General features: G+C 48.4%; 2 protein-coding genes across 6 annotated transcripts; one reads left to right on the top strand and one right to left on the bottom strand.

The window, feature by feature from the left end:
• The first annotated feature begins 2,237 nt into the window (after positions 1 to 2,237).
• Positions 2,238 to 6,181, top strand: DCTPP1 (dCTP pyrophosphatase 1). 2 transcript variants are annotated; one of them, XM_072836475.1, is made up of 3 exons: positions 2,238 to 2,414; positions 3,115 to 3,225; positions 5,687 to 6,181. In XM_072836475.1, exons 1-3 carry the CDS (start codon positions 2,314 to 2,316, stop codon positions 5,985 to 5,987), a joined length of 513 nt encoding a protein of 170 aa, XP_072692576.1. In that variant the 5' UTR covers positions 2,238 to 2,313; the 3' UTR covers positions 5,988 to 6,181. The 2 variants fall into 2 exon arrangements, with proteins under 2 accessions (XP_072692576.1, XP_072692577.1); XM_072836476.1 differs by having other exon boundaries at positions 2,267 to 2,617.
• A 2,099-nt stretch (positions 6,182 to 8,280) lies between these two features.
• ZNF771 (zinc finger protein 771) lies at positions 8,281 to 18,849 on the bottom strand. 4 transcript variants are annotated; one of them, XM_072836472.1, is made up of 3 exons: positions 18,718 to 18,849; positions 17,914 to 18,063; positions 8,281 to 9,354 (listed from the first exon to the last, which is right to left on the bottom strand). In XM_072836472.1, exons 2-3 carry the CDS (start codon positions 18,052 to 18,054, stop codon positions 8,542 to 8,544), a joined length of 954 nt encoding a protein of 317 aa, XP_072692573.1. In that variant the 5' UTR covers positions 18,055 to 18,063; positions 18,718 to 18,849; the 3' UTR covers positions 8,281 to 8,541. The 4 variants fall into 4 exon arrangements, with proteins under 4 accessions (XP_072692573.1, XP_072692575.1, XP_072692572.1 ...); XM_072836474.1 differs by having other exon boundaries at positions 17,914 to 18,076; positions 18,718 to 18,805; XM_072836471.1 differs by lacking the exon at positions 18,718 to 18,849 and adding an exon at positions 18,418 to 18,547.
• Between the last annotated feature and the right edge of the window lie 5,361 nt (positions 18,850 to 24,210).

The following is a 24,210-nucleotide window of genomic DNA, read 5'->3' as shown; positions in this document are numbered from 1 at the left end:
TCATTCTTAACACAGCAGCCAGAGGACTCATAAAGACAAAATATGATCATATAACTCCCCTGCCAAAATCCTTTAAAGGGTTTCCATAAGACTTAAAATCCAAAATAAAATATAAAATAAAATCCATGGTTGATCAATCTGATTTTGCCTCTTGTCATCTCCCTAATACCATATCCACTCTCCCTCTTGCTCACTACATTCCTGCCATTTTTATCTTTAGATCATGCCAAGACTTTCCTACTATAAGCATTGGGGCTTCCTCTATCTAGAGCTCTGTTCCACTTGATTTTTACTCAGATTAAATGTCACTTTCTCAAAAACAAGTAACAGAAAACCCAGTTAAAAGTGGTTTAACCAGTAAAGGGATTTATTTTCTTAAGTAACTAGTCTTAAATTAGGACCTTTCTGGAACTTGTAAAAATAAATGTCCCAACAATGTTATCAAGGATCCCAGGTCCTTTTTATCTTCCTATTTGCCAATCCCAGTTTGTGGTCTACCTCTCTGCACAAAGATTCCTTCACATACTAACATTGAAAGGTAGAGGGCAGCCCCAGTGGCGCAGCGGTTTATCGCCGCCTGTAGCCCAGGGCGTGATCCTGGAGACCCTGAATCGAGTCCCATGTCAGGTTCCCTGCATGGAGCCTGCTTCTCCCTCTGCCTGTGTCTCTGCCCCTCTCTCTCTCTGCATCTCTATGAATAAATAAATAAAATTTTAAAAAATCTTTTAAAAAAAAGGTAGAAACATCCTGTGTTTTTTAACAAAAGGACTGAGAACTCTTCCCAGAAGACTCCAACAGACTTCCTAACTTCTTACTGTCAAGAGCTAGGCCATATGCTTACCCATGAACTGATCAGGCCAGGGCAATAAGACCATATGATCAATCAAGTAGAGGAGGGTGAACCCCAGAATAAAATCATGCTTGTGCAAGAATGCAGAAGAGGAAAAATAAATAAATAAAAAGGAAGGAAGGGAGGAAGGGAGGGAGGGAGGGAGGGAGGGAGGGATCCCTGGGTGGCTCAGCGGTTTGGTGCCTGCCTTTGGCCCAGGGTGTGATCCTGGAGTCCCGGGATCGAGTCCCGCGTTGGGCTCCTGGCATGGAGCCTGCTTCTCCCTCTGCCTGTGTCTCTGCCTTTCTCTCTCTCTCTCTCATGAATAAATAAATAAAATATTTAAAAATAAATAAATAAATAATAAACATAAGTCTTTTAAAAAATGCTTATAAGAATCATTTGAAATAACACATATATTTGAGCACTGGGTGATGTATAGAATTGCTGAATCACTATATTGTACACCTGAAATTCATATAACACTGTATATTAACTGGAATTAAAATGAAAACTTAATAAATAAATAAATAAATAAATAAATAAATAAAAGCACCTGGGTGGCTTGGTTGAGCATCTGCCTTTGGCTCACGTCATAATCCTTGGGTCCTGGGATCAGTCTGGCGTCAGGCTCCCCAGAGGAAGCTTGCTTCTCCCTCTGCCTATGTCTCTGCTTGTGTGTGTCTCTCATGAATAAATCAATAAAATCTTTAAAAATGAATGAATGCAGGAGGAGTAAAGGCAGTAGAGCTGGTAACCAATATGCTTACCCCATCTTCCCTGGCCATGCAAGCTAAAGTTGCCCCCACTTTTCACAGTGTTTAAATTTTTTTCTTAGTACTTATTATCATTTGAGGCAATATAGTGCAGGGGTTAATAAAACAGATTCTGAAAACAAATTGCATGGAACTGAAACCTGGCTACTACTTTATATGCTGTTGAGTTAAATTACTCAATCTCTTAGTTTCCTTGCCTGGAAAATGGGGATAACGATGATACTACCTACCTCATAGGGCTGGTGATTAAATATGTAAAGTGCCTAGAACATCTACCCGAGCTCCTGTATCCTGGAGACATTCTTGTAGCCTTATAATAAATTTCCCTCTCTGTCTTACAGCCTCCGTTCCTGGGGTTTTCCACGGAGCGCCGCACCCCCTTCCCTGCCCGGTCCTTTCTCTTTGGCGCCATCTGGCGTCCCCAAGAGAAGCGACGCGCCTGCGCCCTCTTCGCCCTCGGCCCATTGTGTCTTCCCCGACGAATCCGGTCCCTGTACCTTTAAGATGCTAGGCCAAGACTAAAGAATCCAAGGCTGGAGGGCAAGGGGCGGGTTTCACAGTAAATTCCACCTAACTCATTGGTCTTTCCTGCGGCTCCGCCCCGGGAAGCAGTCGTGAACGCCTGTGATTGGCTGGGGGCCCTAGAGGCGGGTTCCGAGTTTGGCGCGGTGTTGTCCCGTGCGTCCCGGCTGGTGCGTGGCGGGCAGCATGTCTCGGGCGAATGGGGACGCGCGTGGGGACACGGTGGGAAACGGCACTGCTGCTGCCAGCCCCTTCAGCTTCAGCCCGGAGCCCACACTCGAGGACATGTAAGCTGTCCCTGCCTAACCTGGGGAGGTCGCCCCTTTCTCCCTCCTATTGGGGAGGGCCCTTCCACGTGGTCTGGAAGAAGGCTAGCCGCTGTGCTGGGGTCCTAGCTCGCCTGGCTGATCTCGGGCGAGTCATCTAACCTCCTTATCTGCAAAATGGGCTTAGTGCTGCACCCCAGAGGCAGGGGAAATGGTGATGCCCGGTGAGTAATAGTAGAACCAGCCCGGGGGAAATTGGGCTGCTATTTCTGATGCTGCTTCTGTCCGGCCTCTGCCCTCCAGGAGCGGGTGCTAGGACGTGGGCAAAGACAGTGCTGAGAGATGGGTGATATTTTTACTGGAGGAAATCAACGAGGGCTTCTTTGGGAAAGTGCCCCTGGAGCTTGATATGCAGAGAGAGGAATATTCCAGGTGTTCGAAACTGCAGAAGCAGCAGTAGGAGGTGGAATAATAGAAAAGAGGATATTGTGAGCTTTCGATAGAGTTGAGGGTCTGTGTAAGGCGCACCTACTTTATAGATGAGGAGTCCAAGCCCCAAAGAGAAGAAATGATTTGCTTAAGGCCATCCACGGAATTCACTGCAGAATCCCTGATACTTCTGCGGCGATTACATATCACTGAGATGCCCTCCGGGCTCTGCGTCTTCTTTCCCATTCCCTAACCCTGGCACCTGGACTTCCGCCCCTTTCTTCTATTCCAGCCGCCGCCTGCATGCTGAGTTTGCTGCTGAACGAGACTGGGGCCAATTCCACCAGCCTCGGAACCTCCTGCTGGCCTTGGTGGGGGAAGTGGGGGAGCTAGCAGAGCTCTTGTGAGTAGATGGAAGTCTTTTTGGAAGAGTCTGTGTGTTATGGGGGAGGGGAACATTTATCTGCTCATGAAATATCCATACTGGGCTCTGTGCCTGGGTATAGAGATGACTCCCCTGTCCCTGCCCTCTTGGGGCATCCAGTCGCCTGGGAAAGAAAGGTGTGAGAACAGCAAGGCAGGTCCAAGTCTTAAGGTATGGTGGCAGCCTCTGGGGTGGACAGGAAGATGTTCTTTGGAAGACCTTCTGGTGGCATTCCAGACCTGAGAACCATTTGCAAAGGTAGTCAAGTGGGCAAGGGCAAGTTAAATTCAGAGAGATTCTGAGACTCCTTCAGGGTAAGCCTTTCAAGGGAAAGCAAGGCTTTTGCATCTGTTTTGTTGTCTAGCATGTCCCACGTGCCTGATGCACAATAGGCAGTAGGTATCTACAGAATGAGTGATGGGGCTGTGGAAAAGAGGGTGGCAATAGGGACCCAGAGTGACAGAGCTGGACTTAAGAAGTGATGGAGTTTGGACAGAAGACCTGACCAGATTTGAGTGCTAGAAAGATCACTGTGCCTGCAGGGTGGATTGGGTCACCAAGAAAACTGGGGAAGGGGAGACCAATGGAGGCCAGTACCGATCAGGCAAGACATGGTTAGGCCTAAACCAGGGCACTCAGTTTGGGGATGGAGAAATGTGTGTGAGGGCAAGCCGTTCATTCATATGAACATCAGCTGTGGGCTAGGTCTTCTAGAATTAAGCCTTGAGGGCAGCCTGGGTGGCTCAGTGGTTTATCCCACCTTCAGCCCAGGGCATGATCCTGAAAACCTGGGATCAAGTCCCATGTCGGGCTCCCTGCATGGAGCTTGCTTCTCCCTCTCCCTGTGTCTCTGCCTCTCTCTCTCTCTGTTTCTCATGAATAAATAAAATCTTAAAAAAAAAAAAAAAAGAATTAAGCCTTGAACAAGATACACATAGTTTCTGGGGCACCCCACCAGCCCAGTCTGTGAAGTGTGAGACTTTTTTTTTTTTTTTTAAGATTTTACTTATTTATTCATGAGAGAGAGGGAGAGGCTGAGAAACAGGCTCCACGCAGGGAGCCCCACCCAGGCTGCCCAAAGGGTGAGACTCTTGATCCCACAGTTGTGAGTTTGAGCCCCATGTTGGGTGTAGAGATGACTTAAAAGTAGAATCTTTGAAAAAAGAAAAAGACATGGTTCCTGACTTCAAAGTGCAAGGAGACTAACAATAAATAAACTATATATATATATATATATATATATATATATATATATTAAGATTCATTTATTTGAGGGAAAGAGAGCAGGGGGAGAGGCAAAGGGAGAGGGAGAGAATCTCCAGCAGACTCTGCTGAGCAGGAAGCTCGCCTTGGGGCTCAATCATTGGGGCTTGATCTCACAGCCCTGAGATCATGACCTGAGCTGAAATCAAGAGCCGGACACTTCACCAACTGAGCCACCTGGCCGGCCTTAAACTAATTTTAAAAGATCAGGAATTTAAAAAAATAAAAAATAAAAAAATAAAACAATTAAATAAAAGATCAGGAATTGCAATGAGTTCTATCAGGAAAATAACACAAGGTGATGAGAAAGAAAGTAACAGAAGGAGAAGGCTTTTCTTGAGGAGGGGACATCTGTGCTGAGACCTGAATATAGGAAGGAGCAGCCATAGGAAGATGGGGGAAGCAATGAGAAGAACATTCACTCATTCATTTTAAAGACTGTATTTATCTATTCATGAGGCAGAGACATAGGCAGAGGGAGAAGCCGGCTCCCTGCAGGGAGCCTGATGTAGGATTCGATCCCAGGATCCCCGTATCATGCCCTGAGCCAAAGGTAGATAGATGCTCAACCACTGAGCCACCCAGGTGCCTCTAGAAGAGCATTTAAAGCAGAGGGAGCAGCTAAGTGCAAAGGCCCTCTGACAGTTCGGGCTGTTTGCCAGACAGAACAAGCCAGAGTGGCTTTAGGTGGAGAGAGAGAAGAGAGGGGTGGATAATGACTTTGGAAGAGGCAGGAGACAACTCACGCAGGACCTGAAGGGCATGGTCAGCGGTTTGGATTTTATTCCAAGTACAGCTGAATTCTAGCAGTGCAGGGACAAAGTGTAATTTGTGGATTTAAAAGATGGTACTGAGCAAGAGTTGAAGATGAGTTAGCAAGCTTTCACAGTTGTCCAAGTCTGGGGATTAGTCTGGAGTAGCAGTGGCTCGGCTGGAGAGAAGTAGAATCGGGTCTTAACAAATGAGATGTTTTCTTAACCACTGCTTGGCTCAGGTTGGGACACAGAAGCCTGGATGAGTCATCTGCCTAAGGCCCAGATGGTTGAGTTGCCCTTGAAGGAAATTCCTAAGAGATGGGAGTTCACTGCTGTAAGGACTGGGGTGCTCCTGAGAAAGGTGGGGCCCATCGTCTTAGCTAGCATCTGTGTTTGTGCCTATCTCTGTGTTCTGCCTCCAGTCAGTGGAAGCCTGATGAGGAGCCTGGCCCCCAAGCCTGGTCCCCCAGGGAACGGGCAGCCCTTCAAGAGGAACTTAGTGATGTCCTCATCTACCTGGTAGCACTAGCAGCCCGCTGCCATGTGGACCTGCCCCAAGCAGTGCTCTCCAAGATGGACCTCAACCGCCGGCGCTACCCAGCACATCTGTCCCGTGGCTCTGCCCTCAAGTATACAGACTTGCCCCATGGGGCCACCTGTGAAGACCAAGCTGTGCGGCCTGCAAACCTTGACCGTGAGTCCACAGGCGAGGCCTCAACCTAGAAATATGGGCACAGGACTTGCAACTCAGCATGGCATCTGAGAAACAGAAAGTGGCCTGGCTGTGGAACTTTGTTCTAGTCCTTTTCTAACAGAGCATGGGTTTAGGGGCCTTACTTCCTAAGGTCTGAGGCCCAAGAACCTCCAGAAGACAGCCTCCTGGTATTTTTGCTCTCAATAAAAGTTTTGGTTAGCAATTTCTGGATTCTTCCTGGAGTGACTAGGGAGGCTCTATTTCAGCAGGTACTAGAGAAGGGCACCAGGGATGCTTCCAAGCCCAGCTCCCATGTTTCTCTAGGTACCTCCCACCTAGAGGGCAGAGATCTGATTTCTAGCAAGATCCCTGTCTGATGTCATGCAATTCCCTTACCCCTTCTGGACATCTAAAATTTTTTATTTTTAGATTTTATTTATTTGAAAGAGAATGAGCAAGAGAGAGAGAGCAAGCACAAGCAGGCGGAGGGGCAGAGGGAGAAGCCAACTCCCCGCTGAGCAGGGAGCCTGGTGTGGGGCTCGATCCCAGGACCCTGGGATCATGACCTGAGCCAAAGAAAGATGTTTAACCAACTGAGGCACCCCCTCTTCCGGGCATCTAAAGGGGACTGGCGGGTATATGTAGTGTTAGTTAAGGGCCCAGGTTCTGGGGCTAGACTCTTCGGGTTCACGTGCCATCTTTGATACTTACAAGCTGGATGACATTCATCAAACTACATTTATCTTTCTGTGCCTTGGCTTCCTCATCTAAAATGAAAACAGTATCTACCTTATAGGGTTGTAAGGTTTAAGTAAGTTATCTTTAAGTAGAGTGTTTAGAACAGTGCCTGGGGAAAAAAAAAAAAAGAACAGTGCCTGGTATGTAGTAGGGACTTCCTAAGTTTGTACTTAGCTGTTTGCTTTTTCAACTGAAAACTTTCAGGGGCCCAGAGCAGGAAATGTCAACAATTAAAAGGGTCCTGGGCCTAAAACCCATCCTCATCTATCAGGATCCCAACCCTGTGAGCACCTAATGCCCCTCTCTCTGGGCCCCCATGACAAATTGGAGTCAAGTGTCTAAGGTGGAGAACAGAGATTCCTCTCCTCTTGAAGAGGACCTCTTGCCTCCTCCCCTGTCCTCCCAAGGCCAACTTCCACTCGTACATCTAAAAGATAACGTTGGGTGTATATGATTTACTCGTGAGACCTCAGGCACATCACTCCCTTTCTGGGATACCCATGGCCTGCCTTCCTCACAGAATGGAGTAATGCTGGGGGAAAAACCTTTAAACTACTTTTTCCACCCCTAATGAGCCTATTTCCATGTCAGTAAAATGAGGCATTCCTTTTAACTGGTCTCATTCCTTTTACGAATGACCTCTTCCCAGGTAAAACACAATCTGGATTAGAACTGTTTCAGCTCTGTATTCCCAAACCTACCTTTCCTCTTCCTGCTAGTGACCGCAGGAACCTTATCCTTGCTGATCTTTTATCATATATCCTCTCCTTGATGAGTTCTCTCCTCTCTCTGTATAACCAACTTCTCTTCCTATCAGCCCTGCCACCAGCATATATAAAGCATAAAAGATTTTCTTCCCTACAGACAAAACAAACCTCCAGCCATTTCCCTCTTGCTTTTCACAGCCAAGCCTCTTAAAATAGGTTGTCAACACCCATCCACTGTACTTCCTTATTCTCCTATTTATACTCTAGCCCACTCCAGAATGGCTTTCACTCCCACTCCTCTCCCCACTTTCCCTGAGCTACAGATACAGCATCTAACAGAGCTGACCACTCCCTCCATGAGACACTCTAGATTTCCCAGAAAAGACAGTTTTCTTTCCACTTGTGGCTGCGGTTTCTTGGGTACCCTCTTCTAGAGATGGTATCCTGCACTCCAGACCTGATATCCCCAACCTATTATTTCCAATCACCTCTGACCCCCCCTCCTCGTTTACCTCACACCCGACGTGTCCAGATTGGGACATAATTACCGCTGCTTCAGTGCCTATCCTGTCCTCATCCTGTGCCCTCCTCTCTAACACCACCCGCAGTCCTCCAAGCCAAGAAATGAAGCCAGCCATCTCTCGTAGACTGACTGAAGTTTATGCCTGCTCACCAAACAAAAGGGTGACTGATCCAAACGTGCTATTTGTGCACCCTTCCAGACCTGAAGTTAGGAGTACTCCCCACACATAAAGCCAGTTCAGGGAACCCTTTTGGGCCCACAGCCCCGCTGGGCTCCGTAACTCATTTAAGTCACTTAAGCCTGGGTAAAACGCCACCTTTCCTCCTTTCCCCCCACCTTATTCACAGGCACGGGTGGGGCGAAGATATAATACTTTATTCACTAACACGGGTCAAGGGATTGTAGTGAGCGGGGAGTGGGTACTGTTTCCAGGGTTCCCAGTTAGGGGATTCTCCCTGCCTCCTAGTTCCAAGGCAGCCAGGCCTGCCATCCCACCCTTTCCCAGCCCGGGATGGAGGGCCAGGTTAACGCAGGCCCAGATGGGGGGCCCAGCGTGCACGCCAATCCCCCACCCCAGCCGGACGCTTGCGGCCCCGCGGCGACAAGAACGGCGGCTCAGCTGCCCTCGCAGTCTGGGCAGCGCTCGGTGGCAGTGGTGGCCGTGGAGCCAGGCGGTAGCTTGAAGTCCCGGCCGCAGCCGGCGCAGATATAGAGACGGCGCCGCATGTGCGCGCGACGGTGGCGGATGAAATGCGAACTGAGGCGGAAGCGCCGGCCGCACTCGGAGCACGGGTAGGGCCGCTCGCCCGTGTGCGTGCGCGCATGCTCCGCCAGGTTGGAGCGGTGGCCGAAGCGGCGGCCGCACACGGCGCAACGGTGCGGCTTCTCGCCCGTGTGCACGCGTCGGTGCTTGGCCAGCGCCGAACTCTGCGCGAAGCGCGTGCCGCAGTCGGCGCATGCGTACGGCCTCTCGCCCGTGTGCGTGCGTCGGTGGCGCGCCAGGCACGAGCTGCCGCCGAAGGCGCGTCCGCAGTCCGGGCACGCGTACGGCTTCTCGCCCGTGTGCACGCGCAGGTGCTGTGCGTAGTTGGAGCTCTGCGCGAAGCGGCGGCCGCAGTGCGCGCATGCGTACGGCTTCTCGCCCGTGTGGCGCCGCCGGTGCTGCCGCAGGTTCGAGGCGGCCGAGAAGCGCTTGTCGCACTCGGGGCACTCGTAGGGCCGCTCGCCCGTGTGCGTGCGGCCGTGTTTGGTCAGCGCCGACTTCTGCGAGAAGCGCCGACCGCACTCGGTGCACGCGAAGGGCCGCTCGCCCGTGTGCGTGCGTGCGTGCTTGGCCAGCGTGGAGCGGCGCGCGAAGGCGCGGCCGCAGTCCGGGCACGCGTGCGGGCGCGCCGGGTCGGCAGACGGCGCGGGCGCCTCCTTCTGGACCTGCGGGGAGAGGGGAGGAGGGACACGTCAGTCCTGAGGGCCGCGCGCGGGGGCGGAGGCCTGGGTGTCCGCAAGCTGCAGCCCCTTCGGTCCCCGTTGTAAGAGCAAAGGCGGCCGTGTGCTTTATTTTATTTTATTTTTTTAAAATTTTATTTATTTATGATAGTCACACACAGAGAAAGAGAGAGAGAGGCAGAGACATAGGCAGAGGGAGAAGCAGGCTCCATGCACCGGGAGCCCGACATGGGATTCGATCCCGTGTCTCCAGGATCGCACCCTGGGCCAAAGGCAGGCGCCAAACCGCTGTGCCACCCAGGGATCCCCTCCGGCCGTGTGCTTTAAACGAGAGTATGTTAACGCACGTATTAGGCGTCTAAGACAAGGCCCAGTGTCTTCCTAGCTATTCGTTATCAATTGGGCATATACTTAATTGAGCGTGTACTTTGTGCCGGACTCTGTAGGCACTGGGGATTCAACATTAAGTTTAAAATAATAATAATAATAATAATAATATAATAATAATAATAATAATAATAATAATAATAATAATCCTGAGCAGCCCGGGTGGCTCAGCGGTTTGGCGCCGCCTTCAGCCCAGGGCCGGATCCTGGAGACCCGGAATCGAGTCCCGCATCGGGCTCCCTGCATGGAGCCTGCTTCTCCCTCTGCCTGTGTCTCTGCCTCTCTCTCTCTCTCATGAATAAATAAATAAAATCTTAAAAAAAAAAAAAATCCTGCTTCAGGAAAAATTGATAGAGTGCTGGTATTGGGGCGGGGACGGGGTGCTGCAAATTTAAATAGGATCGTTAAATCTTACTGATAACGTGAGCAAACACCTAAAGGACGTGAGAGAGCAGGCTACAGAGGGAACCACATGGCCCTGCGGGGAGTTTGCCCTTTGAGTTCCAGGAATGGCACCAAAAAAGTGCCTCAGGCAGAATGCTTGAAGGGAAGAGTGATGGATGGGGTGGTCTTGGAGCAGATCGCTTAGCTTAGGGCCAAGTAATATGAGTGAGACGGGGAACCAACAGAGATGTCAGATGGTTTGGAGCAGGGAGCGGAACAGATCAGACTCATTTTCAAAGTCACCCTCAGGTTGCTGGGGTTGAGAACAGAAAGGAGAGGAGAGGACAGAAGCAGGAACCCAGTGAGGAGGCCACAGTACTGCAGCCATCTCTGAAGAGAAGACAGTGGCTCAGATTCAGGTTACAGGTGGAAAGTGAAGGTGGTCGGCTTCTGGAAGTATTTTGCAGTTTGAGAAACAGATTTGATAATAGATTGGATATGAAGTGTAATGAAATAGAGGGAGTCCAAATGACCAAGGATTTTGAGTTTGGCCATTACAAAGGTGGAGTGGCCATCTGTAGCAATGAAGGCATTGGGGAAGCAAGGTGGTAGTTGAAATTTGTTTCAGAGCATATCTGCAGTTCTCCTTGACACATCTGGAGCTGCAAGAGGCCTATGCTTGGAGATGTTTATTGGGAAGCTATCAGCCTATTGATGGTTTTTCAGGCTGAGTCCAGATGAGATCACCCCAGGAATGGGCAGAGAGAACATGGAGCAACAAGATGAATAACCAGCAAAGATTGGCAGGAGCAGTCAGTGAGGCAGGAGATCAAGGAGGGCATGATGTCTTAGAAGCCAGGCTGGGACCAAGTCCAGGCTCTTTGATAAACTTCTCAGAGCAAGCACCTATCATTTTTTAAGTTGTGAAGAAAGCAAGGCCTGAAATGGAAAGTCTTGAAAATGAGCTGGTTTCATGAGGCCTGAGCCTCTAGAGATTAAAAAAAAAAAAAAAAAGCTTTGTAAGAGGCAAGGGAAAAGGAAACATTTTTACTAAGGGAAGAGTGAAGAGGAATATTGGGGGCACATTGCTCCCTTCTTAGAAAAGAGAATGCTCATCCCAGCAAAAGTGATAGTGAACACCTACCGTGAACCAGACAGGTATATTAATTCATGACCAAATCAAATATTTGGCACACATTAAGGACAAGAAAGTGTTACCTTCTCCCCATATTCAATCTCCCCAAAGAGTTATTACTATTCTCATCTAGATAAGGAAACTGTTACAGAGTGAGTGACAAGGACACTAAGGCTCTTAAGTTGCAAAGAGGACAACTTCAAGTCCTTTGAGAACCCTTGTAAAGGGGATCCCTGGGTGGCTCAGCAGTTTGGCACCTGCCTTCGGCCCAGAGTGAGATCTTGGAGTCCCAGGATCGAGTCCCACGTCAGGCCTCCTGCATGGAGCCTGCTTCTCCCTCTGCCTATGTCTCTGCCTCTCTCTCTCTCTCTGTCTCTCATGAAAAAATAAATAAAATCTTTAAGAAACTGAAAAATAAGGCCGTTTGGGATATTAGTGACCAGCCAGGGGAATTCTGGCGATAACAGTGGTAACGTTATAGTGTAAGCTTTGACAGTGCTATTTTATGTATACTCTCGTACTGAAGCTTCCTGTCACCCTCCTTGAATTGAGTATCTTTTGATAGCTGAGAAACAGAGGCTCAGTGAGGTGAGATTCACAAAGCCAAGGGGTGTCAGGACTGACTCTAGAGCACTCTCCTTTAATGAGTAGACTACACTGCTTCCCCACACTAGCACAGGCAAGATGTGACAAAGGCTGGACTCCAAGTCCTTGATACTCTCCAAGAGGGATTCAAGGTTAAATTACAACTTGATACTTTATTTTTTATTTTATTTTATTTTTTTAATTTTATTTATTTATGATAGTCACACAGAGAGAGAGAGAGAGGCAGAGACACAGGCAGAGGGAGAAGCAGGCTCCATGCACCGGGAGCCTGACGTGGGATTCGATCCTTGGTCTCCAGGATCGCGCCCTGGGCCAAAGGCAGGCGCCAAACCGCTGCGCCACCCAGGGATCCCCACAACTTGATACTTTAAAACAAGAAACTCCCCACAGCAGGGGTGCCTGAGTGGCTCAGTGGTTGAGTGTCTGCCTTCAGCCGGGGGCATGATCCTGGGGTCCTGGGATCAAGTCCCACATCGGGCTCCCTGCATGGAGCCTGCTTCTCCCTCTGCCTGTGTCTCTGCCTCTCTCTGTGTCTCTCATGGATAAATAAATAAAAATCTTAAAAAAAAAAAAAAGAAAAAAAAGAAAGAAAGAAAAAAAAAGAAAAACTCCCCACAACAGGTTTGGCAACAGTCTGATTTCAAAGTCATACTTTCCAATCTTGCCTGGGTTTTGACATCTGTTGGGTTTATTTGGACACATCAGCCATTGTAGAGAGACTTTTTCTCATTATATTTTCATCCTTCTGGCCCATTTTTCTTTGGCACCCTTATGTAAGATGATTTGGATAAGCCTGAGGGCTTCCATATGCTGGGTTCACTGATTTATGAGAAAGGAATTATTCATGTGAGTAGCGTTAATATCTCCAACTTCAGGATGAGGGGCCTTGGATGCCCCAGGAAGATTTTTTGTTTTGTTTTGTTTTTTAGTAATCTCTACATTGAATATGGGACTCAAACACATGACCCTGAGATCAAGAGTTGCATGTTCTACCAACTGAGCCAGCCAGGAACCCTCCCGGAAAAATCTTGGTAAGACAGACAGGGTCTAGCTCATTAAGACCCCAGGCAAGTCATTCCCTTCTCCTGTTTCACTGTCCCAAGGAAGGCTATGTGAGATCAAAATTTTCCAACTTGAGCATGCACACCACAAGATGCAAGAGGACTCTAGGTTATTATGTAGGGAAACTATCCTATTAAAATCATTATGTATTTATTTTCATGGACATAAGAAAAACAATAGATCACATAAAATCCACAATTCCATCATTATTATTATTTAGATGAAGGCAGATTTATTTTAAAAAGCGATGCAAATCTATCTGAAGAAAAGCAGTAAATAGGGGCACCTGGGTGGCTCAGTGGTTGAGCATCTGCTTGTGTTTTTTGTTTTTTAAAGATTTATTTATTTATTTATTTATTTATTTATTTATTCATGAGAGACAGAGACATAGCCTGGGCAGAGGGAGAAGCAGGCACCATGCAGGGAGCCCAATGTGGGACTCTATCCCTGGTCTCCAGGATCACACCCTGGGCCTGAAGGCGGCACTAAACTGCTGAGCCACCCAGGCTCCCCAAGCATCCGCCTTTGGCTCAGGTCATGATCCCAGGGTCCTGGGATCGAGTCCTGCATCAAGCTCCTCACAGGGAACCTGCTTCTCCCTCTGCCTATGTCTCTGCCTCTCTCTGTGTGTCTCTCATGAATAAATAAATAAAATCTTTAAAATAAAAGAAAAGCAGTAAATAGATGAGCACAGGGATGCCTGGATGGCTCAGCAGTTGAGTGTCTGTCTTCGGCTCAGGGAGTGATCCAAGGGTCCAGGGATCAAGTCCCACATCGGGCTCCCTGCAAGGAGCCTGCTTCTCCCTCTGCCTATATCTCTGCCCCTCTCTCTGTATCTCTCATGAATGAATAAATAAAATCTTAAAAAAAAATAGATGAGCACAACAAGTGATTGATATACATGTCACTGAAGCCTGGCAAATACCAAGTCAGTTGATCATTAAAGGCCCTTCCATGTCTTAAATTCTACAACAGGTAAACTTAAAACGTTAGAATGGTTTTTGGACCATAACAAGAGGGTACTATGAATATACAATCAATGTAATATAATAATAGGAAAATCCAAGTTATTTGAAGTTTGTGATTTTGTCTTCCTGCTTAAATATAAATTTTTAAAATCAGGCAAACATATCTGTTTCCCCCAGCCATTACTTTCCTAATTAAGAACAATAGCTACGGGACACCTGGGTGGCTCAGTGGTTGAGCGTCTGCCTTCGGCTCAGATTGTGATACCACAATCCCAGAATCGAGTTCCACATCGGGCTCCCTGCATGGAGTCTGCTTCTCCCCCCTGCCTATGTTTCTGCCTCTCTCTCTCTGTGTCTCTCATACAGAGAAACACTTTATTATTATTTATAAATAAATAAAATCTTGAAAAAAAAAAAGCAATAGCTACCATTCACTGAGGATTCTCTATGTGCCAAGAACTGCTCTAAGTGCTTTTTTCCCATGTTCTCATTTTAAACTCTCACAACCCATTGGGTTAGGTACCACCTGCTCAATTTTTGAACAAGGAAATAAGACTCAGCAGTAAAGCGATTACCCAAGGCCCTACAGCTCATCAATGGCAGTGGCATGGTTTGAACTGAAAGTCTTTCCTTGTCCAAAATACCTATTCTCTTATCCATGATGCAATTCTATCTCATTGACAAGTTTGAGATAACCTATATAGCTTGTCTCCCTCCCCTAGTCTCTTTTAGCAGTTAGAATCTCCCCTCTTTTCAGTACAAAGTATAAAATAATGACCCCATTCTCTTGTTCCTAGAGACAGGAATTGTGGCCTATAGATCAGCAACATCAGTGTCATTAGGAACTTGTTAGAAATGCAGAATCTCAAGGTCCATCCCAGACCTGCAGAATTAAAATCTTCATTTTAACAAGATCACCAGGTGATTTGTATTATGCATGTTAAAAGTTAAGAAACCTAAAAAAAAAAAAAAAGTTAAGAAACCTGATCTAGAAGAGACAAGAGCTACTCCTGGAGAAAGCAAGGGGAAAAGGTGAAGAGGGTTTTACAGGCTGAGAGACCACATAGGCAAAGTCTTAAGAGATGAGAAACGGTCGAGTGTGTTTGAAGTCAGGGCATGGGATAGGTACTGAGTGATTAGAGATAAGACAGGACATGAGGTGGGATCGTCAGGAGCTTTGAATGCCAGGCTTAGGACCTGAGACTACCCTGAAGGAACAGGAAACCACTCAAGGTTTTAAGCAAAGACACAGGATTGGATGTGCATAGAGCCCTCTGAGAAAATCTTTTCTAGGGGATCCCTGGGTGGCGCAGCGGTTTGGCACCTGCCTTTGGCCCAGGGCGTGATCCTGGAGACCCGGGATCGAATCCCACATCGGGCTCCCGGTGCATGGAGCCTGCTTCTCCCTCAGCCTGTGTCTCTGACTCTCTCTCTCTCTCTCTCTCTCTCTCTCTCTCTCTCTGTGTGACTATCATAAATAAATAAAAATTTAAAAAAAAAAAGAAAATCTTTCCTATTCATTAAAGATGGACTGGATTTTGATAGGCAGTGAGAGGATATTCCAGCCCCTGAGTGCGACATTATTAAGGCTTATGCTGGACAATAACTGACCAGGTGATAACAAAGAGTCACAGAATGTCAGCGTTGGAAAGAGCTTTTGAAATCACCATATCATAGAAACTGAGTCTCAGGGAGACCACACAGCAAGTTAATGAGCTATGCTGTGGGCACAGTGCTAAATATGCATGGGATATCTGTGTCCAATCCTCAATTCCAACCTCCACCCCCAAACCCAGTAACCCAGATGATACTTCTCAGACTGGCATTTGAGGACCTTAACTTTCATTACCCCTCTTTATAGATGAGAAAGCCAAGGCCAGGCTGGTAAATGGTGGTTAGGATTTGAACCAATGCTTTTCACTGCTACATAATACCATTTAGAGTCTAGCCCTACATACTTTCAATGAATAGACATGCCCACTCTCTACTTCCTTATCCTTACCTCCAGCCAGTCCAGTCAGGGTTCCCAAATATCCTTTCTCCACTGCTGTCACAACCTTAGAGCAAGCTATCAACTTTACTTGGCCTGGTCTCCCCATAGTAGCCAATGATTCTTCTAAATAGAAAACCCAGTTATGTCCCTCCTCCAATTTGAGGCTCTGTCTAAATTCGTATGCTGGCTTCCAAAGCCGTTTTACTATCTGGCTCCACCTACTTCTCAGGCCTCATCTCTTCTGAGTCTCTATGTTTGCTATTCCTCCTCCTGGGATGCCCTTTCTCCTTCTCCATTTGCCACATCACCACTACGTCTTCATGGACCAAGTCAAGTCACTTCCATGAAGCCTTCCCCATTGCCTTGAGTTGTTTGACCTTAGTCACCTGCCTAAGCCTCCAGGCTGCCTTCCCTATTCATTCCCAGCTCCAGGGTTCAGCCCAGAAAGTTCTTTGATAAAAAGGAGTTGGAAAATCTCCAGAAGGATGACCTAGTGCAAGGTTCTGAACCATAGGGAGAAGAATGAATATCAGCAACAAATATTTACATAGTGTTTATTATGCACCAGACACAGTTCTAACTCTTTACAAGTACTAACTCATTTGGTCCTCACAACCTCAAGAGGTAGGTGCTGTTAAGATTTTCCTTTCACAAATGAGGAAACTGAGCCACAAAGAGGTTGACAAACTTACCCAGGGTCACAAAACTGGAAGGTTTTAGGGTGGGAAGTCCACCTAAGCTCTGGAGTCTGGGTGCTTTTTTTTTCATGTATTTAAGGATTTCATCTTTTTAAGTAATCTCTACACCCACCATGGGTTTGGAACCCACAACCTCTAAATCATGTATTGCATGTTCTACTGACTGAGCCAGCCAGGCACCCCTGGAGTCTGGGTTCTTAACTTATAGGCCAAAGGTGGAGATCAGGGGATCCACTGAGCCAGAAGAGGCAGGCTGAGCTAGGATGACAGGACAAGGAGGCCTGAGGAAAACGGAACTAAACAGTTATTTTGACTGGAATGGTGGCCAAAGCAGCCAGCCCCCTCCCCCTTGGGCCCACCACACCCACTAGGGGGCAGCAGAGCTGTCTTTCCCAGAGAACTGGCTCCTCGCAGGAAGAAATCAGCCTGCGCCCAGAAACCCCGCCCAACAGGAGTCTTCCAGTTGGACTCACAGCTCCTCTGGTTGGGGCTAAGAGTTCTATAGAGTTCTGGGAAGTAGAAACAGATCTGGTGGCACTTAGGATCTCCAATGGAGTAATCTAACTCATTCAGATCTCCTTAAAACTCCTCTCTAAAACTTCAAAATCCTCAGGATAAAACCCAGGGGTCCCTCTCAGCCTGCCAACCACCCTTCTCTCGTCTATGCTACAGCGTGACTGAACCTGCCTTCACGTCTCCCAGTGCCCCACATACTCATCTGAGTAATGAATTGAATCCCTTCTAAATCTCAGATCCCCACTGGTCTCAGCTAAGCCATCCCTTTACTAACTTTGAGACCTTGGGTCAGTCACCAAACTGTCCAGTTTTCCAGGCCTGTTTCCTCACCTGTAAAATGGATCAGATACTATCTATATTACAGATTTGCAGTACTTAGAACAGTGTCTGGTGCAGAGCAAATGCCACTAAGAGTCAGCTGTTCCTGTTGCTGTTGCCTACCTAGCCACCCCTCCCCCCACCAGGAAGTGTGCATTAAGTTCCCAGCTCTGGGCTTCCACACCTCCTGTGCCTGCACCCATCACGCGGGATTGTAGCTGCGTGGTTACTCGTCAGTCTAATCCCGCTAGACATCAAGCTCCACGGGGAACCACGGAAACCCAGGAGAGCTGGCACAGTAGGTGTGACATCTGTATGATGGCAGCATGGGCAGTAGGGCAGAAGGATGGGCCACCAACCCTGAGATTCTAGGTCTCAGATTCAAAGGAAAGTAGGGGCTGGATAGCTGGCTTGTCTGAGGGAGGGGGACCTGACCAGACTTAAGGATAACCAGGCCCCCTGGTGCGGGACTCGTACCTCTTTGTTGTCCATGGGGATCTTGAGTTTCACCACTTCATACTTCTCCTCACCCTCATCTTCCTCACCCTTCACCAAGAGCACCATCTCCTCTTGCATCTCTTCCTCTTCCTCCTCCTCTGTCTGCTGTTCACCAGGCATCTTGGTGTCCTAGGGCGACGTGCTGGGTCAAAAGCTCAGGACTCGCGCCCCCGTCCTACCCCCTACCCCCTATCCTCCGCCCCATGGCCATGACCCCAGCAAGGCAGTGGAACCTTGGCTTTTCCCGCCCTGCCCTGCCCTCTTCCCTCACCCCAGCTCAGCCCCAGGACCAGCTCCGAAGGCACTCGTTCTCTCCACTCATCCCGGCATTCAAGGCCCTGAACAGTTCGAATCTCCAGCCCCAGCAAGTCGCCACCCTCCCCGCGCTGAGTCACTCCCCGGCGCCTGGGCCAGCGGTCCTGAGCTCTAGGGCACGGGCTGGGGGCGGGATCCGGCCGGAGACCCTGGGGGGCGCGCACTCACCAGCCGCAGATTCCGCGCTCCCACAGCCCCTGGCCAGGGCGCCGGGCGGTTGGGCACTCGGCGAGGCCGCGGCTCCGGGGGCGGGGTGGGGCGGGGCCCCGTCAACGGCCGTTCATTGGTCAGATCAGCTAACCCCGCCCCTAAGGGGGAGGGGCCCGGAGGACCCAGGCGTCCGGCCAGAACTGCCCCGGGAGGGTGGCGAGCCCGAATCTGGCTCCCTCAGCTGTACCCCAACTCCCAGGGATCCCCGGGCCGCCCCATCCCGGTGTCCAAGGTCCTCGCAGTCCAGTTGTAACCTACCTTCAAGGTTCGTCTCCTGTGGCCGCCTCTGAGGTCTCCGCTGCGGCCAGGCGCGTCTGCTCCGCCCAAAATAGGCCACGTGCGCTCCCGCCCCAGCCTGGGCCTCTCGCTGGCGCCCCGCCTGGAGGGCGGACCCTGTTGCCTGCTCACCTCTTCCCTTCCCTCTTTTTTCCTCTCCCATTTTTTCCTCCTTTCCCGGCTTCGCCTTCCCAATCTCCTTGTCTCTGGGATGTCTTGCCCCTTGAATACGTACTTCCCAAATCAACAGCCACCCTAGCTACCGCTACCACTTACGTGTGGTACGCTTCCTATGCGCCAGCATCACACTAAAGCGTTTTATACACCTCATCTTTGATCCGCGCAAGTGGGGGGGGGGGTCCATTTTACAGATGAGCTCATTGAACTTGAGGGAGATAAAACTGATTTGCCTAAGTTATACAGTAAGGGATGGGATAGCATCCCTGTCAACAAATAGCCTAAGTGGAAAATTAGTAGCCCAAATCCAGAAGGTCAAATCAGTCCACAGAAGTATCCTGTTTGACCCTCAGGGTATTTTTACTTTTAAAAGTTAGTTTTTTTAAAAATAGAGGTCTTTTACACATTTTAATCTCCCACATTTAAAAATTGGGATATTTTGGGGACGCCTGGGTGGCTCAGTAGTTGAGCATCTGTCTTTGGCTCAGGTCCAGATCCAGGAGTCCCACATCAGATTCCCCACAGGAGGCCTGCTTATCCCTCTGCCTTTGTCTCTGCCTCTCTCTGTGTGTCTCACATGAATAAATAAATAAAATATTTTTTTAAAATGGGATATTGGGATCCCTGGGTGGCGCAGCGGTTTGGCGCCTGCCTTTGGCCCAGGGCGCGATCCTGGAGACCCGGAATCGAATCCCACGTCGGGCTCCCGGTGCATGGAGCCTGCTTCTCCCTCTGCCTGTGTCTCTGCCTCTCTCTCTCTCTCTCTCTCTCTGTGACTATCATAAATAAATAAAGAAAAAAAAATAAAAAAAATAAAAATGGGATATTTTGGGATCCCTGGGTGGCGCAGCGGTTTAGCGCCTGCCTTTGGCCCAGGGCGCGATCCTGGATGCCCGGGATCGAATCCCACGTCGGGCTCCCGGTGCATGGAGCCTGCTTCTCCCTCTGCCTGTGTCTCTGCCTCTCTCTCTCTCTCTCTCTCTCTCTCTCTCTCTCTGTGACTATCATAAATAAATAAAGAAAAAAAATTTAAAAAAAAAAAAAGGGATATTTTGGGATCCCTGGGTGGCGCAGCGGTTTAGCGCCTGCCTTTGGCCCAGGGCGCGATCCTGGATGCCCGGGATCGAATCCCACGTCGGGCTCCCGGTGCATGGAGCCTGCTTCTCCCTCTGCCTATGTCTCTGCCTCTCTCTCTCTCTCTGTGACTATCATAAATAAATAAAAATTTTTAAAAAATTGGATATTTTGTATAAAGATCTGTATTTCTCACTTCTCTTGAAAAAGGTACCCATTTCTCCCATTTTATGAATGGGGCAACTAAGATTCAGAAAGGAAAGAAAAGAGAAATAACATTCAGTAAGTGTTTGTGATCCTTATGTCTCTTTATAACAGCCCTGTTGGGATCAATAATATTGTCTCCCTCTGACAAATGAATCAAAGCTTAAAGAATTTAAGTAATTTGCTCGGGCAGCTCGGGTGGCTCAGCGGTTTAGCGCCGCCTTCAGCCCAGGGCGCGATCCTGGAGACTCAGGATCTCGAGTCCCACGTCAGACTCCCTGCATGGAGCCTGCTTCTTCCTCTGCCTGTGTCTCTGCCCCTCTCTCTCTCTCTCTCCTCTCTGTGTATTCTAATGAATAAATAAATAAAATCTTAAAAAAAAAAAAGAAATAAGTAATTTGCTCAAAGTCACAAAGCTGGTAAGTCAAAGATTCCAACGCTCATGCTCTTTCTTTTGCACCAAATTATCTTTCAGAAATGAAAATTACATGAGGAAATTGGTGGCAGAGCCAGGACTCAAACTTGAGTCTCAGTCTTCAGAGGCCAGGGCATAATTCGGATGTTGGGATTACATCTGGCTCAAAATTTTTGCTTTTCCTCAGAGCAAGGAAAAGGGGCAAGTGCCTGGATACTTACACTCAAGATCTCCAATACCCACTTCGGTTGTGTAGGCCCTACTATGTGCCTGGCACCATTCTAGGTATTGGCGATGCAGTAGTGAACAAAACAGACAAAAATCTTGGCTGCTATGGAACTTTTAAGAGTGTAAAAAATGTAAACAAGTAAATCAACACGATGATTGCAGATAAAGAAATTAATAGGGCAAAAAAAAAGAAATTAATAGGGCAAGATGATACAATAGAGTGGCTGTAGTTGGCGGCTTATTTCTCCTGTTTTGTTTTTATTTTTATTTTTTAGGGGGGGTGGAAGGAGAGGCAGAGGGAAATGGGAGAGAGAGAATCTCAAACAGACTCCCTGCTGAGGCTGGAGCCACACGCTAGGCTCCTTCTTGAGACCCTGAGATCATGACCTGAGCTGAAAGCAAGAGTCAGGTGCTTAACCTACTGAGTCACCCAGGTACTCCTTGGGGGCTGCTTTTATGTGGGTAGGGAAGGCCTCTCAGGAAATAGTACTGGAAATGAATCTTGAATTATGAGAAAGGATTAGCCATTTGAAAATCTGGAGGAAAGGGATCCCTGGGTGGCGCAGTGGTTTAGCGCCTGCCTTTGGCCCAGGGCGCGATCCTGGAGACCCGGGATTGAATCCCACGTTGGGCTCCCGGTGCATGGAGCCTGCTTCTCCCTCTGCCTATGTCTCTGCCTCTCTCTCCCTCTCTCTGTGTTACTATCATAAATAAATAAATTTAAAAAAAAATCTGGAGAAAAAAAAAAGAGAAAATCTGGAGGAAATGTGTTCTAGACAGAACTGCAGAGGCCTAAGGTGAGAATAAGCTTGGCATATTTGAGGAACAGAAAGAAGGTTAGTGTGGCTAGAGCCAAGTGAATTAGCAAGGGGAAATGTAACATGAGAGATGGAGAAGAGGTAGGGAGGAGCCAGGTGGCTGGAACCCCACTTCAAAAGGCAAGACCTGCTTGCCCTGATTCAATCAGTGAGGAGACTCAGCTGGGAACAGTGAAAGTCACCATGGGAAGGGTCTCCTGCTATGGGAGTCTTGGAAGAGATGCTTGCAGAAGGAGGAAAAGGACTTCTGTCCATTTGCTCTACGAACATGTACAAGTATATACCTGAAGTCAGATCTAGTTTCTGTTCTTAAGAATCTCATAGTCAGGGATCCCTGGGTGGCTCAGTGGTTTAGCGCCTGCCTTTGGCCCAGGGCGCAATCCTGGAGTCCCAGGATCGAGTCCCACATCGGGCTCCCGGCATGGAGCCTGCTTCTCCCTCTGCCTGTATCTCTGCCAATCTCTATCTATGTCTATCATAAATAAATAAATAAATCTTTAAAAAAAAAATCTCACAGTCAAGAGGCACCTCGGTGGCTCAGTTAGTTGGTTAAGCGTCTGCCTTCACTGCAAGTCATAATCCCGAGGGTCCTGGGATGGAGCCCAGCGTCAGGCTCCTTGATCAGTGGGGAGCCCACTTCTCCCTCTGCCTGCCCCTCCCCCTGCTTGTGCGCGCGCACTCTCTCTCTCTCTCTGTCAAATAAATAAATGAATAATCTTAAAAATCATAGTATAGGGATCCCTGGGTGGCTCAGCGGTTTAGAGCCTGCCTTTGGCCCAGGGCATGATCCTGGAGACCAGGGGTCAAGTCCCACATCAGGCTCCCTGCATAGAACCTGTTTCTCCTTCTGCCTGTGTCTCTGCCTCTCTCTCTCTCTCTCTCTGTGTTTGTCCCTCAGGAATAAATAAATAAAATCTTTAAAAAAAAATCATAGTATAGTAAAAAAGATTATGATAAAAATATAAGTATATATGAATAAATATAAATATATACATATGAAAGGAAAAGCTAAGATGAATGAATAACTGAATAGCCCCCTTGGAAGGGAGTGGTTATTGGGTGCAGGCCTGGCTGAGGACATAAATGTGAAAGACCTTCAAAGATGAGTAGGAGTTGGCCATATTGACAAGGAGGTAGCAGCTTGAGGGACTCTAAAATCTTGTGAAGAGCACATCATGTTCCGAGGACACTGTTCATCAAAGTATTTAGTGGGGCTTGTTGTGTGCCAGGCTCCTGTTGGCACTGAGAGGTAGAAAGTTGAATTTGGAAAAGTCTTTATTCTACACCTCATTGCTCTGCATTTTGCTATTTGCCTTCAGACTCGCTAGAACTTTACTTCCGTTCTTGAATGCCCAAGGATTTAGGAGCATGCTCTTCTCTCTGCCTGGAAGACTCTGGCTCCTATACCATCCCCCACTCCTTTCTTAGCTTACTCCAAGTCAGTGCTTAGATCTAAACATAGCTGCCAGGCAGCCTGGGTGGCTCAGCGATTTAGCGCCTGCTTTTGGCCCAGGGCGTGATTCTGGAGACCCGGAATCGAGTCCCACGTTGGGCTTCCTGCATAGAGCCTGCTTCTCTCTTTGCCTCTCTCTCTCTGTGTCTCTCATGAATAAATTTAAAAAAATAATAATAAAATCTTAAGAAATATAAACAGAGCTGCCACTTCTTTAGAGAGGCCTTTCAAACAGGTAGGATTCTCTTCTGTATGTATGGTTCCTGCATAGTCTTTCCTACACTTGTAATAATTTGTTCAAAGTCTGCGTTCTCCATAAACACTGAAGGCAGAGACTTTGTTTTATTCATCCTTCTATCCCCCATACCCAGCACAGGGTAGGTAATGTAGTTGAGTGATTATTTATCCTTAAACAGTTCTTAGTTTCAAGTGCTCAGAAGAAGTAGATTCTAACTCAGGCTGGAAGTTCAGGTAAGGCTTCAGGAAGAAAGTCATCCCTGAAGTGTTCTGACTTGCAGATGTTAACAAGTGGGTGGGGGTACAAGTGGGGATGAGCATTCCAGGGAAAGGAAGCAATATTTAAGAAGCGCAGGGCTGAAACCACACAAATGGAAGACCTTGAATACCAACCTGAATGCCGAGGAGTTAGGTTTTACAGAGGAGACATATGGAGATATGGCAGGGTTTTTAATAGCGGAGTGACACAGATGTAATTTTACAAAGTTCACGGCAGGCGGGCTTGGAGGCCGACTGGTTGGGAGGGGGAACACGGAAACCAGCAGGGGCGATGTTCCAAACGCCCGCAAAGGCCTCCATTCAGGCCTACGGGGGGCAGGGGGTGTGCACCTAAGGACCGAAGCCGCCAAGAACCCCAGGCCTGAATGCAACATTCTAGGGTTTGGAGTGTGTCTAACAAACTTGGCAGAGGTGGGAAGACCGGGAAGAAGGGCGCCGCAGGCGGCTTTCACTGGTTTCCAGGGAAGCCCGGCCGATGGTTCAGATCTCGCGAGAGCTTCTGAGGTGGGGGGCGGGTGGGGCGTTCCCCCGCCGAGACTAGCAGAGACGCCCCGCCGGCTTAGTTGCCAAGCAGTCTCGTACTCCTTTCT

Source organism: Canis lupus, chromosome 8 (genome assembly GCF_048164855.1).
Source record: "Canis lupus baileyi chromosome 8, mCanLup2.hap1, whole genome shotgun sequence".
NCBI lineage: Eukaryota > Metazoa > Chordata > Mammalia > Carnivora > Canidae > Canis > Canis lupus.
The sequence above is the reverse complement of the archived record's forward strand: the minus strand, read 5'-3'. Positions and strand labels throughout refer to the sequence as shown.